Genomic DNA, 13,608 nt, shown 5'->3' with positions numbered 1-13,608 from the left:
CTGCGTCCTGGGCCTGCGCCGTGGCCCTGAATCCATGAAGTCTACCTCAGTCCTCAGAGAGGCCCTAGAGGAATGCTTCTCGATTAATTGATCTCACTGGGAAAAGGTCGTGTTTATTACTTGTTGGCTTATTCAAGTCCTGGCTTTCATTCAGTACTCAGCTCAAATCCCTCCTCCTTCAGGAAGCCACCTCCAGCAGCACCATCTCCCTCTAGGGGACTCTTAAGGTCTTTGTCTGCATTACTCTTCTGGCCACTGCTCATGTGACCTATTATTAACTGTCTTTTTAAGAGTACGTCACCAGTAGACTAGCCGTTCTTTGGCAGGCAAGAGCCATGTATTATCTTGGTGTGTACAGCCAGTGCCTGGCATAGGGCCTGGTATGTAACAGGTTCTCAAAAATGCTCATTGCCAAGGGTAATCTGAGCAGACTGCATGTGGTCTTGGTGCTCCTGTATATTCACATAGGTCCAAAGATGGAAAGCTCCTAAAATAAGATGGCATCCTACCTTAATAACTTTGTCAGTTCCCGAGGTCAGTAACCATCCTCTGGTTGCATCGAAATGCATGTGCACAATGTTATGTTTACTGTCGTGGAAGGTAGCCGTGGGCGCATGTCTGGAAGAAGTAAAGAAAATTCCACGAGTGAAAAGCTATGACATACAAACAAAGGATATCCAGGGTGATGCTAAGCTCTAATTTTTAGCCAAATGGCTAAAACTGCTTCACTGGTAGAAATGCTGCTCGGATCTACCTTTATTCCCTGGTGATCTGTATGATTTTTTTTTTTTTAAAGGTGAAAGGGTTGTTATATTCCTCAAAATGGGAAAGAGATAATGAATTTTCAAGTCTCTTACAGATTATTTGTTGCTTTGATAGAGTCTATGAAAAACTCTATGTTTTTGACAAATTCAAAAACAAAACGAAACAAAACACCACAGTACTTTTGCCAAGTTTGCTCTCCAAAGGACTGTGGTAAAATAGTCTATCTTTGCCTACTTAGTGGAAAAAAAAATGCTTGTTAAAATGTCTAAGATACTATTATCATTCTATTTGAACGGCTATATACTTTTCCCTCTTTTTACAGGTTTAACAGCAGACTTACTTTTTCTATAGGTTTGCTAACACTTCAACATAAACAAACATTGTTACCTGTTTTGTATTTTTTAATCTATGCTTTTTTTTGTGGTTAAGAAGGAGGCCTGTCAACTGCCCAGGTGCTCTAGAGGCAATGCAAATGCTTCCACAAAGAGGCAGAAGAAACAGAAACAGTGATGTGGGAAAGGGGGCAGGGGACATGGGGAAGGAGACAGCTGTTCTCTAATCATGTTTCAAGGGTTTCCACTCCTCTGTAGTGGGCTCTCTGAAGACGGCTGTTTTCTTCTTTTTTATCTATAGCTAAATCTGGGGAATAAATCTTCAGCATACTAAAAATGATCACATTAAAATATTTAGGATTACAGATTTAGATTTAACTTGCAGTCACTTAGACCCTCTGGGTCTGTGTCTTTATCTATAAAATGAACAATTAAACTATTAATAGACTATCTCTAAGATCATGTGCAGCTCTCTAATTGAATGAGAAGAACTCATATTAATTCCATCATGTATGATGAGTGGAAAATAATGAACAGAAATGCTTACTTATGCAAGGGCATCTTAATTTATATTTGATATGGATAAATAACAATGAAAAACACATAAATTAGGGTTATCTGTAGGAGAATGGTTTGTTTTAGTAATTTGCCAAGAATCTCCTTTAAATGCTGATTTACTCTGGTGCATTGTAAATGTTTCTATTTCTGTGCAGCTTTTCAGGCACCCATCTAGTACTTAAATGATACAAGTATATACCAGGTGATGGAGGTATGTGAGGGTGGGAGAGTCAGGCAGCTGGTTTCCTATGAAATCCTGCTGGAATTCACTAAAAGGGAAACTTGTTGCAGAGCATTGTTTACATCTGGGGCAGTTTTCAGTTAGCCGAAGATGAAGATAAAGAGACAGCACAGATCTGTCCCACCCTCCGGAGCACACAGTGGCGCAGTAACCTAAGATCCTGGGTTTCTGGGCAAGACCGTCCAGCAAGACTGAGTAGCTGGGCAACTGGTAGTATTTGCCTCATAGGTAAAGTGGCTCAGCTCTTCTTGGAAAACAAAACCTCTGGAGTCTGGGGGGCTGGTTCGTCTCCTGTAAAGATACCAGCTTGGGCTAGAAAGTGAACCCTGGGCTCCTGAACTCCTGGGCACCTCTCTCAGGGAAGTGAACAGAGCAGGCAGAACGCTTTGCTTGAAGAACATCTGTTCACAGTGCACATACCCCTGGGGTTGAGAAGCATGCTTTGTGCAAACTTTCCTCTCCTATCACACAAGAGAAGACCATCTCTTGGTGGAAAGTAGGGCTTTGCCCACTTGCCAGGGTCTGTATTCTAAACCAGCGGGAACTAGGGCACTAGTAGTCACGACTGTAGTGCTGGGTGCAGCTCTCAGATCACATTCTCTCCTTAACCTGGACAATTTTGCAGACTGCTGGAACTTACTCCTCATCTGTGATGGCCTCGTGGCAGCTGTCACAGACTCGCACTTCAAACTCGAAGCCCATGAGAGGGATGGAGGAGCGCTTGGAGCTGCACTTGCCGCAGACGGCCTTCCCGCACTTGCGGCAGTGGTGCTGGGGAGAGAGCAGAAACTCGTTAAGCCTGCTGCGCCGCGGCGTCTCCAGGTAGGCTCAGGTGTGATCATCTACATCCAGGTGAGGATGCGAAACAGGAGTGCCCCAGAAAATGGAAAGGAACACACCAGGTGTGTTCTCTTTTGGACGCTGTTTATTCAGAATGAGGACTGTCGGGAAACACATCTGACAGTGCCACCTCCCCACTGTCCCCTCCCCCATTCTTGGTCCTTTTCAGTTATTATTGCTATGAGCTCTAGAGGAGCCAGTCAGCGGTCAGGTTATCTTAAAGCTGGATGTACCGAGGAAGTGCCATCTGCAGAGATTATGCTGCCTGATGAAGGAGAACATGAATGAACCCTGATTCAGCTGTTTAAACTCTGGCCGTGATCAACCCTGGGGAGCAATGAAATCAACATCTGGTTTTCTTGGGGAGGATCCGACTCAGCCATGGAATCAGACTGAAAATGCCGTGTTAAAGTAGATCTAAATAACTAAAACTAAGACTAAAGGAAGGAAAGTGAAATGATTAAGAAGAAATAAATACCACCTCTATAATTTCATGGTTTGGTACCAATATGAGTTAAGCATGACCCCTCTAATTTTAAGGTATATTTCAATAGGTGCCACTAGAATTCTAAAGTCATAATCCCTTAACTACTTACTGGGAACAAGCCACTATAAAAACTGAATCCAGTAGGAATGAGCTACAGTGATAAAGGGAATAAATTAACTTGTAGTCACAAAGCAACTCCATGATAATTTATCCCTATTTCTTCTAAGATCACAAGGTATAATTATTTCCCCAGTACTTCAGTTTGATGAAGCAACCATATCACCCACCTGTCTTAGGCCAATTTTCTTACTGTCCCACATCTGCTTGAAGTTCCAGAAGAAAGGCTGATCACACTTTTGGCAGGAATCACTGTCCAACCATTCAGGGGTCTTGTCAAATAAAGCACACAGCAGGTCATAGTGAGAAGCAGTGAGGACAATGGAACCATTGACATTGATGAAACTTACAAAATCAGGATTTGTTTGCAAGGAACACAAGTGTGATTTCTCAGTCATTTAAAACATATTTACTGATGGCCCTGGGGATGTAATGGTGAATAAAAAGAATCTCATGGAGAATCATCATGGAAGGTTAAACACAAACATATTATTAATAATTATTTAAATAAGTATAAGCGCCAAGGCCTGGGAAGGAGAAGCACAGGGTGCTCTGAGAATGCTATGACCTAGGCTGGGGTTCAGGGGTGTTCAGGGACAGCCAGGGCCGTTATCAGCAGAGTCCTGACAGCCATGTTGAGGATATTCTCTGATCGTATGCAATTATATTTGTTCTGATTGTGTACAAGTATATCTAACTGCACATTACATATACACACAGCTACCCGTGTTGGAGGGGCAGAACCTGACCACAGTGGGTACTCAGAGAAGCTACCTGTCCACTATCCACTTGTGGCAAGGCCCAGCGGGGTTTGAAACTCAGCTCCTGGGTCACACAATATTCTGACTTTGTTCACTATTTCCCAACCCCATCACGAGTACTCTAAACTACGTCAAACAGGTTTAAAAGCTGTGTTAAGCTTAAAGTTATTCTTTAGCAAATCTTTATAGATTATGCAGATAGTGACTCTGCATTTGCTTCTAGAGTTCCATGTTCAGCTCTGTAAATTCATCACCTGGTAGAGGAATCTTGAAAAATAAACACAATGCCAGGGTTTTCCAAAAGTGAATTCCAGGGAGCTCCAATTCGATTCTTATTATAGAAGAGGCCTGAGATCAAACAAGTTGGAGAAATGTGGGCAACAATAGTCTGATCCCTCTCTAAGATTCACTATGGCCAGCAGTATAGTAAAGGCTCAGGAAGGCCTTTTTCTGTTGATGTAATGCTTTTCTGAGGAATACCACTTATGGAACAGATTTAGCCTATTCTCCTACCTTCAAGCAGACAGGAAGCTAAAGCTATACATTTTCTCAAAAAAAAAAAAAAAAGGTAAAAAGTGACATTTTAAGAGCTCGAATTCTTAATCTATTTATTTTATTAAAGCTGAAGGAAAGAAGCAAGCCTTGATTTGCTTTGTAGTTTTCATGTCTTAATCAGTTTAAAGACAGATTTAACAAAGCTAAAGACAACATTTTACCCCTAAAACACAAATCTAAATCTATATTGTAATTTTTCAGAAAACTTGTTATGCAGGAAGATTTACAAAAAACTTACACACACACACGCGCGCGCACACGCACACACACACACACACACACACACACACACACACACACACACGCCCACTACATCTTTTACCAAGAAGCATGCAGGTTTAGGACATATATCAAACACATCATAGTGGGTTTCTATGAGGAAAGAATTGGGAGTAAGAGTCAGGGAAGAGGAAAAAATAAATCAGCATGTGGTGTGTAGTATGATTACACTTTTTTTTTTTTTGTCAAAAACATCTTCCATATGTGTATATGTAGAGAAAAATGTACGGAGGGATGCTCTGGCAGCCTACTCAGGGTGATATTTCTGGGTGGTGATATTATGAGTAACTGACATTCTATTTGTTAAGGAGCACTATAACTTTTCTACAAAGAGCATTTATTACATGTACTTTGAAAAAAATGATAAAATTTTTGAAAAAATTGATTTCAGTAACCGTATAAATACATATATAATCTATGGATGTCAACCTGATGGTCAGCCACTCAAGGTCTTCCACCACCTGTCCTCCCCGCCCCGACCCTGCAGCCAGCCTCTCTCTGCGGGCTTCTCCGTGCATGCACACTAATGCTCCGTGTACGACACTCATGGTCACCTGGGCTTTACTCTTGGTGTTTCTTGTCCTGCTCAGAGCACGTCCTGGCCCCATTAATCTTTCAGCACTATGTCTTTCTACAAACACTTCTTTGAGAGCATTAGCCAACAATGGCAACGCCCCTTCCTCAATACTCAGCGCTAATGCTCTAGTTTACATCGACTGCAACTGATTCATTTATACCATTTAATAGTTTTCTTAAGTTTTCTCCCACATGTCTTTTCTTCCAGGAAGTCTGTCAGCGCTTGCGGGTAGGGACTGCTTCACCACACATCTCAGATCTCCCGAGGTGAGCACTGCATGGCACTTGCCATAACCAGGTGTAGCTCCACAGATACATCTCAGGGGGTTTATGTTTTTATGACACTTGCAAAAAATGGATGGAACCATCTCCACTGCTCATTTGGAGCTCTGAATCACTCAACAAGATTTAAATAGTCAACAAGGACAGAGTGCTCATATATCTGCATGTTAAAAGGCGTAATTTAAGCAAGATAGCTCAAAGGACTGCCCACCAACCACCTGGTTTCCTCTCTGGAAACACTGTCCTCCTGTGGGCCTCTGTCCTTCAAGGGTGGAGGCTGCATGATGCAGGGGGTCAGAATGGGTCACCCCTCACTCCAAGATGTGCCTCTGTGGTGTGTGAATTATTTTGAGCTAAAGGCAACTGAGACCCTGCAGGCTCATGAGAAACTTTTACCTGTCCTTTAAAGAATTTAAATTAGGGGCCTTGTCCATAAGAGTTATCACCAGAAATAACTTTTTATGACTGATCTGTAGGGAAGGGCAAACTTGTAATTATTGAACATCTGCTCTTCTTATCATCCTGCAGTGATTTGCCTTCCCTCTGAAGCCCCAATGCAATCCTTAGCTCTGAATGTCATTATTACCTCATCTTCCCTTTCTGTCTTTGAACCCCTCATATATGTGGGGGTCTCTGACTCTCTCATGTATGTGGGGTTCCCATACATATATATGTAATTAAATGTGGTCATTTTCTCTTGTTAATCTCTCTCATGTCTGTCTGAATGTTAGACCAGCTGAAATAACCTTGAGGTTAAAGGAAAATCCCCCCCCCCCCCCACAGTGCACTGAAGGAAAAAAGTCCAATGGTCCCCTCCTTAAAGGTCAGGTCAGTCAGGCCTGGGAAGAGGGTGTGGCTGTCCCTCACCTAAAGCAGGCTGCCATGCAGAGGACCAGTCATATGGAAAGCCTGGCCAGCCTGGCTAGCATGCATTGTATCAATTTCCATGCCTTTATACTGGTAGGGCCAAATGGTACTTTCAAAAGCAATATTCTATAATTCCTCACTTCCTAACAGTAATGATCATTTTAATTAGTTACTAATAGAACTCCTGTGGATTTATGGTTTGAGCAAATCAAGCTTTAATCTTCTTAAGCATTTAATTACTGGCATTTGAAAGGCATTACATTATGGGTAATATTCTCTTGAAATGAGATTGGGTAAAGGGCAGGGAAAGATTTTGGGAAACCGCTTTTGCCATTTTTGAAGTGCTGCTTTTCTTCAAGGGCAGCAGGTTAGCTCAGTTGGTTAGAGTGCAGTGCTCATAACACCAAGGTTGCTGGTTCAGTCCCTGCATGGACTGCTAAGTTGCGCCCTCCACAACTGGATTGAAATAACTACTTGACTTGGAGCTGATGGGTCCTGGGAAAACACACTGTTCCCAATTAAAAAAAAAAAAGAATTATGAAAAAAAAAAGTGTTGCTTTTCTGAAATTAGAAAAACTTTACACTGTCAAAGGGAAACCTGACCCAGGAAAATTCTAGGGAAATGAGAACATAGTTACCTTCAAAGTACTTGTCAAAGGGAATATTCAGAAAATATATCAATTTTTAAGGTGCCAAAGGTGAAAGAGAAAACTCATAAAAAAAGAATGTTATGATAAAACAATAATATATGCTTAAAAATGACGAAGTATATATTTTATCTGGGGAGTTGTTTAAGACATGACTCATAAAGACACAGAAAAGAATTATTTCTAACATTTCTATGACTACCACACTAAGGCTTCTTTATCAAATACCCTTTCTCATACACTAGCCACCATTTCCCTCAATAACACAAAGCACATGAGTTTTCTGTTTCCATAGGAAACTTTATACAAGAAGGCTAATCACCTGAAAATCGAAGGTTCCTTTTTCTCATATGAAGTTTTGCTGTGAATGGTGCAACAAATTTAAAGTCTAAACAGCTTAGTATCAGTCTAAATTCTTATGTAATCTCTATTACATGAACGCTAAATGCCAATTTGTGAGGGGTTATACTTTTACACTTGATTTTTTTAGTCTCTGACATAACATGTCTTATTTCATGGTTTAATCATAAAAGAAGTAAGAAATGAGCAGGAGGGGAGGCTGAGCCATTTTTCAGCACAGCCAGAACTGCAGAGCCCAAATTGGCAGCTATGGAGGAAGAGGTCCCCAGCCTGCTGTGGCACCTACCTCCTGTCTCTCCACGTCCATGTTCCAGATGACAATGCCACCATCACCGCCACATGAGATGAGCTGCCGCGTGTGCTGCACATATGAGAGAGCCTGGACTTTGTCACTGTGAAAGAAAGCAAGAGTTAGTGACAGTTCAGGAGAGCAAATGAAAGCCCTAAGGGAAGGACGCCCAGCAGCCAATGTGCACACTCAATGGTGAGCCCCAAGTACAGGCCTTAGAAATCGGATGGAACTGTCAACATGCCAGTAAGGTTTGAAAGTCAAAGTACTCACTGAGGATGCTGAGGCCCCAGGCAGAGGTCATCTTTGTCTGCTACCAACACTTACGCAGAAAAGCTGATTGAACTGGTTGTCACATCTTACTGGTTCCTTCCCTAATTCATTAAACAAATCTGTGACACGTGTTCATGTTATATTTGTTTAACAGATTTTATCTTTTAAAAAAGGTATCCTTTAAGAGTTTTGGAGTTCATCCATCACGAAGTCCACTGGGTTCACCTCACAGAGCCAGGTAAACTGTGTTGCCTCAGGCGTGAAATGCGCCATGGGTGGCTTAGGCCCAGGCGCGCCATTTCTCGGCTCCCAGAGTGAATCCAAAGCAGCAGAAGACTTGATCTTCACTGACTCTATTTCTCTGGTTTTTATTCCCTCTTTACTGATTTGTGCTTTATTTTTCTTTCTAATCCATGCATGGCTGACAAGTTATTTCCTCTTGGAGGCAGCAACGATGGAGAATCGAGTTTCGTGGTCTAACAAAAGACTATAGAGATCTATTTTCTGTTGGATGAAAGAGAATACAGAATGTGGTTTCTTGGTTGTTTCTGTTTGAATATTTTTCTATTTTGAGCTCAAATCAATTAAGAATTCTGTGCCCAGTGGGAAGGAGAGCAGCTCTTTGAAATCTGGACTGGTGATGTTTTGTGTTTACTTTTGACCCGTGGCTGAAGCTGTAGAACTGAAGCTATTAAGCTCTGTGTCTGTGTCTACAATTCAGAAAGGCCTTTACCTCTTATAGTGTATGGAACACTTTCCTATATCTGGGGGTATCAATACATTAGATTATAGCACCTTTTAAATTGTAATGATTTCTTCTGTTTGGCTTATAAAGATAAACAAGTGCTTATATAAATTGAATGTTCCTAAACTTCCCAGAAAATAAGGAAATTGAACCTATAAAGCTTTACATTTACTAGCCTTACAAATAAAAATTATTTTACAGAAAATGCTTTGTAACTCAAAATTTTAAGAATCCAAGTTCACAAAATTAAGGTAACTCTTTGGCAAATGAGAATAGGATGATAAGTTTTAAAACACAGCTATGTCGTTCTCGAAATGATTTATCAAGTGTTAAGTATAATGAAAGTGTACATTTTATTTTAGTTGAGTTGATTTCTCCTAAGTTTATATAGAATAATAGGCCAAATAAGCTAATATTATGCCTACATGTTTAAGGTTATGAAAAATATAAATGTGTTCAACTAAAGTGAACACAATTTTTCTGATAAACTTTTTTATATAAATAGCAATTATGTTTTACAGCATATCAACTTAGAGATAATTCCTAAGGTCTTTGTGTAACTTAAAATGGACCAATATTAAGTTGAGCTAATTGACAGAAATCACTGGACATCAGCCTAGATAATTTCTAAGTAAGTTAGAATACTGAAACTTTGATTACGAAGCATATTAAGTTAATATAGGCTTGCTTCTTATTTTTATATTCTATAGAGAGGCTATAACTGAGGTAAGTGATATCTATGAACATGTTCATTTTGCCACTTTGAGGGGATGTAAAAGTGATGTATGTTGCAGTAGAAATTTATGTGTGTTCGCGAGCTTTGCTAGTCTAAAATGCTTTTATATGATAGACAGTCTCAATTATCCACATCCACCCTCCTTCCAAGTTTCTCTATAAAATGTAAGTTAATTCTAATAATTAAAGTGGGTGGTTGAGACTATGCCAGGTTCAAATGAAAAAGAAATACAATTATGTATGCACTTTTTGAAAGAAAAAGAGAGTAGCTTTACCTTAAAGCAGTGGTTGTTGAACTTTTTGGTCTTAGGATATCTTTACACTCTTAAAAGTTATTTGAGGAAACCAAAGAGCTATGGTTCAAGTAAGTGATAACTATCAGTATTTGTATTTGAAATTAAAACTGGGAAACTGTGAAAATATTGATTCATTTAAAAATAGCAATGATGAACCCATTCCATTTTAATAGAACATATATTTTAAAAAATTATGATTTCCCAAAACAAAATACTTTAATGACAAAAAAGGCATTATTTAACATTTCTGTAAGTCTTTCTAGTGTCTGGCTTAACAAGAGAGAGCCAGATACACATCTCTTTCTGCATTTGTGGTGATGTCACTCATCATGTAGTCTCTGGAAAACTCCATGTATACTTTTTGAGAGCATATGGATAAAAAAGGCAATTCTAAAGTAAAGTATAAATTTGTTCCAGAATATGAAAGAGAAAAAAGGAAGGACAGAACTTGGACAGTGAATTTTATTTGCTTTGGTTTGTAATACTTTAGCCTGAAAAAAAAATCTATAAAATATATTAAAATTTTGACATAGTTCCCTCAATTTTGATAGCTTGCTTCCTTGGTTTACTGATGAATGCCTCTGACTAAAATGCAAAAGGATATTCTTTACCTGCTATGGAATCTGCCTAGCTAGCAGAGATTCTGTGTTTCACCAAAATTATTTTTAGAGCTTTATGTTGACTTGATTAAAGTCCTTGATTAATTAAAGAAGAAAAAAATAAGAGCCTCTTATGAAAAGAGCGAAATTCTTTAAGATTGTGTTACTTTCTCTATTTATTTTCAAATGTTTTATTGTTACTCTGATTATGTAGATTATCAAGTATTGTTTTTTAGGCACCTACGCTCCTATCTTAATCAAGCACCTAAAATTCTGACAGTTCTTTTGGTTTTGCCTTCTCAGACTAATCCTTGTATTTTGAAAAAAATAATTTAAAATGTTAGAATATTTTTACACCTAAAGCTATCTTTGAGATTTCTGGAGGGGTCCTGGAAAATCACAATGATTCGTTCCTTTGCCTTATATAAAAAGAGAGATGCTATAAATATCTGCATTTGTTTGCTGTGTTACTATTTTAAGGGTTGCATGGGAAGAGTTGTCAGATCAGAATAAATGCTCAGTCTTCCCTAGGTTAAGGCAGTATAGGTAAAATGCTATTACTATAAGTATTCCTGAAATTGTATATTTTATGGGAAGACCCTGTAGATTTTATGAATGTTCTCATTGCCTGTAATATTTTTTTTTCCTTCAGGGGAACTACTGATCAAAACTCTTAGGAAATACTTATGTAGGGTATCTCAATAGAGAATTTTAATCTCTTCCATTCTGATAGTGTTTGTCACAGTAAAAATATTAACCATTATATCTCTATTCTCTACAGACAACATCTGTATTACTCTGATGCTTCCCTGAGGGTTCTGCCATAAGCTGCAGGCCAGAAAGGACAATCTCAGAGTTTCGTGGAAAAGGACTCTATATACCAGGTATTTTAAATACTGATATTCCAAAGAATAGGCTATTGAGCAAAGGCCATTGAGCTGACATTGCTTAGACAATTTTTAATCTGTGCTAGTGGGTTGAGTTAGGATTTCCTTGGATTTCTGAACTCTTTGAAGTCTGGGATGCATATGTCTTTGTGAATGTGGACTGCTAAACCAAGAACCAGCAGAACAAGAATTACACAGGACTGAATAAACTGAAGAGGGAAATTTTACTGAGCTGTTTGGAATACTGTTGATATTTTTATGTTCTATTTTCTGGATATGTGAGGATGCCTTTACTCTTACTTTCTATGCTACCTCTAACCTACAATTTAGTAAACTCTGCTTTTATAAGCTAAATCAAAACATTTAAAAATGATATCTAATTCTCACTGATCTCCCAGAATCCAAAAACCGAGTCCCCTTATTTTTCATGGCAATATAGTTATTTCAAAGGTTTAATTAGAATCTATCTGCAGGATATAATTGGGCAACCAAGCCCTTACCTAGGGTGTCACATTAGAGAGTGATACCCGCTGAATCAGATATGACTAGCCGCTTTAAGAATCAATGGAGCCAATCCCTACAAAGCCCTCCCAGGAAAACTGGCCTGGTCCATGGGTTTACATTGTCCTGGCCTCACAGGTGGTAAGGAAGCTACCAGGACAGGAACCTAGCAAATGTTGGAAACCTTGAGGAATTCAACCAAGGTTATAAGTACTACAGGTGAAATATGATGGAGTGTTTCTTGGGGTTGGTTTACTAGCCTTGGGGTAGAAAAGCCCAATCCAAAATTCCTTATAAAAACTTCCAGGCAGAACTTAATTCTGTGGGCTTAGTTGTTTCATGCTATATGACTGTTCATTTGCAAAGCCAACCAAGAAGGCCAACATGGTTAATTAACACTTACTGCACCAGTGTAAATAATTAGGCCAAGCCTTATGAGACCAGCCCTATTTTGTGATGGAGAATAATTTTTGAGATTATTATGATTATAAAAGAGGAAGGAGGATGAATTGTCAGATAGGCTGTGAAAGACTTTGAAATGGATGAAATTCAAGGAATATTAGGTGTTCAATGGAATATTAGCTCACTCTTCTGAGTTATCTGATTCTATAGGGATCTGTGGCTTTAACTGAGCTTTTTTATAACTCAGTAAGTTATAGAAAACTGCTATTATTGCAAATGAAACTTGTCCAGTGAAGATGCAACTAATCTCCATGTCCTGACCCTCCCATGGAAGAAGCTAATTGTGACTCTACTCACAAATACATTTTCACATTCTCTATTGCCTATGCATGTATCTAGTCTGGATTTTCCTTGGAACTGATTGTAACATCTGCTATTTCCTGTATTAATTAATGACTAATATAAAATCTTTGACACGTATTCATTAAAAAACATCAATTGTTTTCTATCTGTCCTGGTTATTATTTCATATATTTTAAAGTATAGTGTGCCACCATTCTGACATTCAGGCACAAGAAGGAAAATCTATCTCGTTGAACAGACTCATAATCCTGTGATTTGAACTACATTTCATTTGTTAAGGCATCTTGATACACATCAATGATCTTGTAAAACCAAAATAAGCTCCAGAAGGAACTGCACTGCCACTCATAGCTAGCAGCAACATTCAGCAACAAATACATAATTTATGGGACTTCACTACTGTTAATATTCCAACACAGAAGAGTGGAACATAGTGATGAATGCTGGATTCCAAGCTTTGCACTAAAGCTGCTCAGGGACTTCTTGATTTAAGGATTCAAAGTACAACCACCCTGCAGTTAAAAACAAGGTGAGGGAACATCCCTAGGCTCACAGATTAAGGGTTATAAAGAATAAAAGATAGCTTCTTGCATTCATGTTTCATCTGACATCACTGTAGCATTCATACTAGAAAGCATTTCAAAACTGGCTATTATTTCATGCATAAGTGCTCCATGGACTGCAATGCAAATGATCTTACAAGAACACAAAAGCCCCACTTTTCACAACCACCAGAATCTGCCATCACAAAGATTTTACTTAGTGAGATGGCTTCACTTCCTTTCTCACCAGCCCTAGAGGTCACATATGTCTCATCAGGCCCTGCTACAGAATTGGGGGGAGGGGGGGAA

General features: G+C 39.1%; 1 protein-coding gene across 1 annotated transcript in view; it reads right to left on the bottom strand.

Annotated features, from left to right (window-relative positions):
- WDFY2 (WD repeat and FYVE domain containing 2) overlaps positions 1-13,608 on the bottom strand; it is a 182,287-nt gene that overhangs the window by 6,109 nt on the left and 162,570 nt on the right. Inside the window, exons 8-11 of the mRNA XM_019668888.1 lie at positions 7,954-8,059; positions 3,511-3,612; positions 2,537-2,667; positions 510-618 (exon numbers count right to left, since the gene is read on the bottom strand). Of these exons, the coding sequence (XP_019524433.1) occupies positions 510-618; positions 2,537-2,667; positions 3,511-3,612; positions 7,954-8,059 (448 nt within the window). The remainder of the gene's footprint in view (positions 1-509; positions 619-2,536; positions 2,668-3,510; positions 3,613-7,953; positions 8,060-13,608) is intronic.

The sequence above is a fragment of the Hipposideros armiger genome, unplaced genomic scaffold, assembly GCF_001890085.2.
Source record: "Hipposideros armiger isolate ML-2016 unplaced genomic scaffold, ASM189008v1 scaffold_541, whole genome shotgun sequence".
In the NCBI taxonomy this organism is placed as follows: Eukaryota; Metazoa; Chordata; class Mammalia; order Chiroptera; family Hipposideridae; genus Hipposideros; species Hipposideros armiger.
The sequence above is the reverse complement of the archived record's forward strand: the minus strand, read 5'-3'. Positions and strand labels throughout refer to the sequence as shown.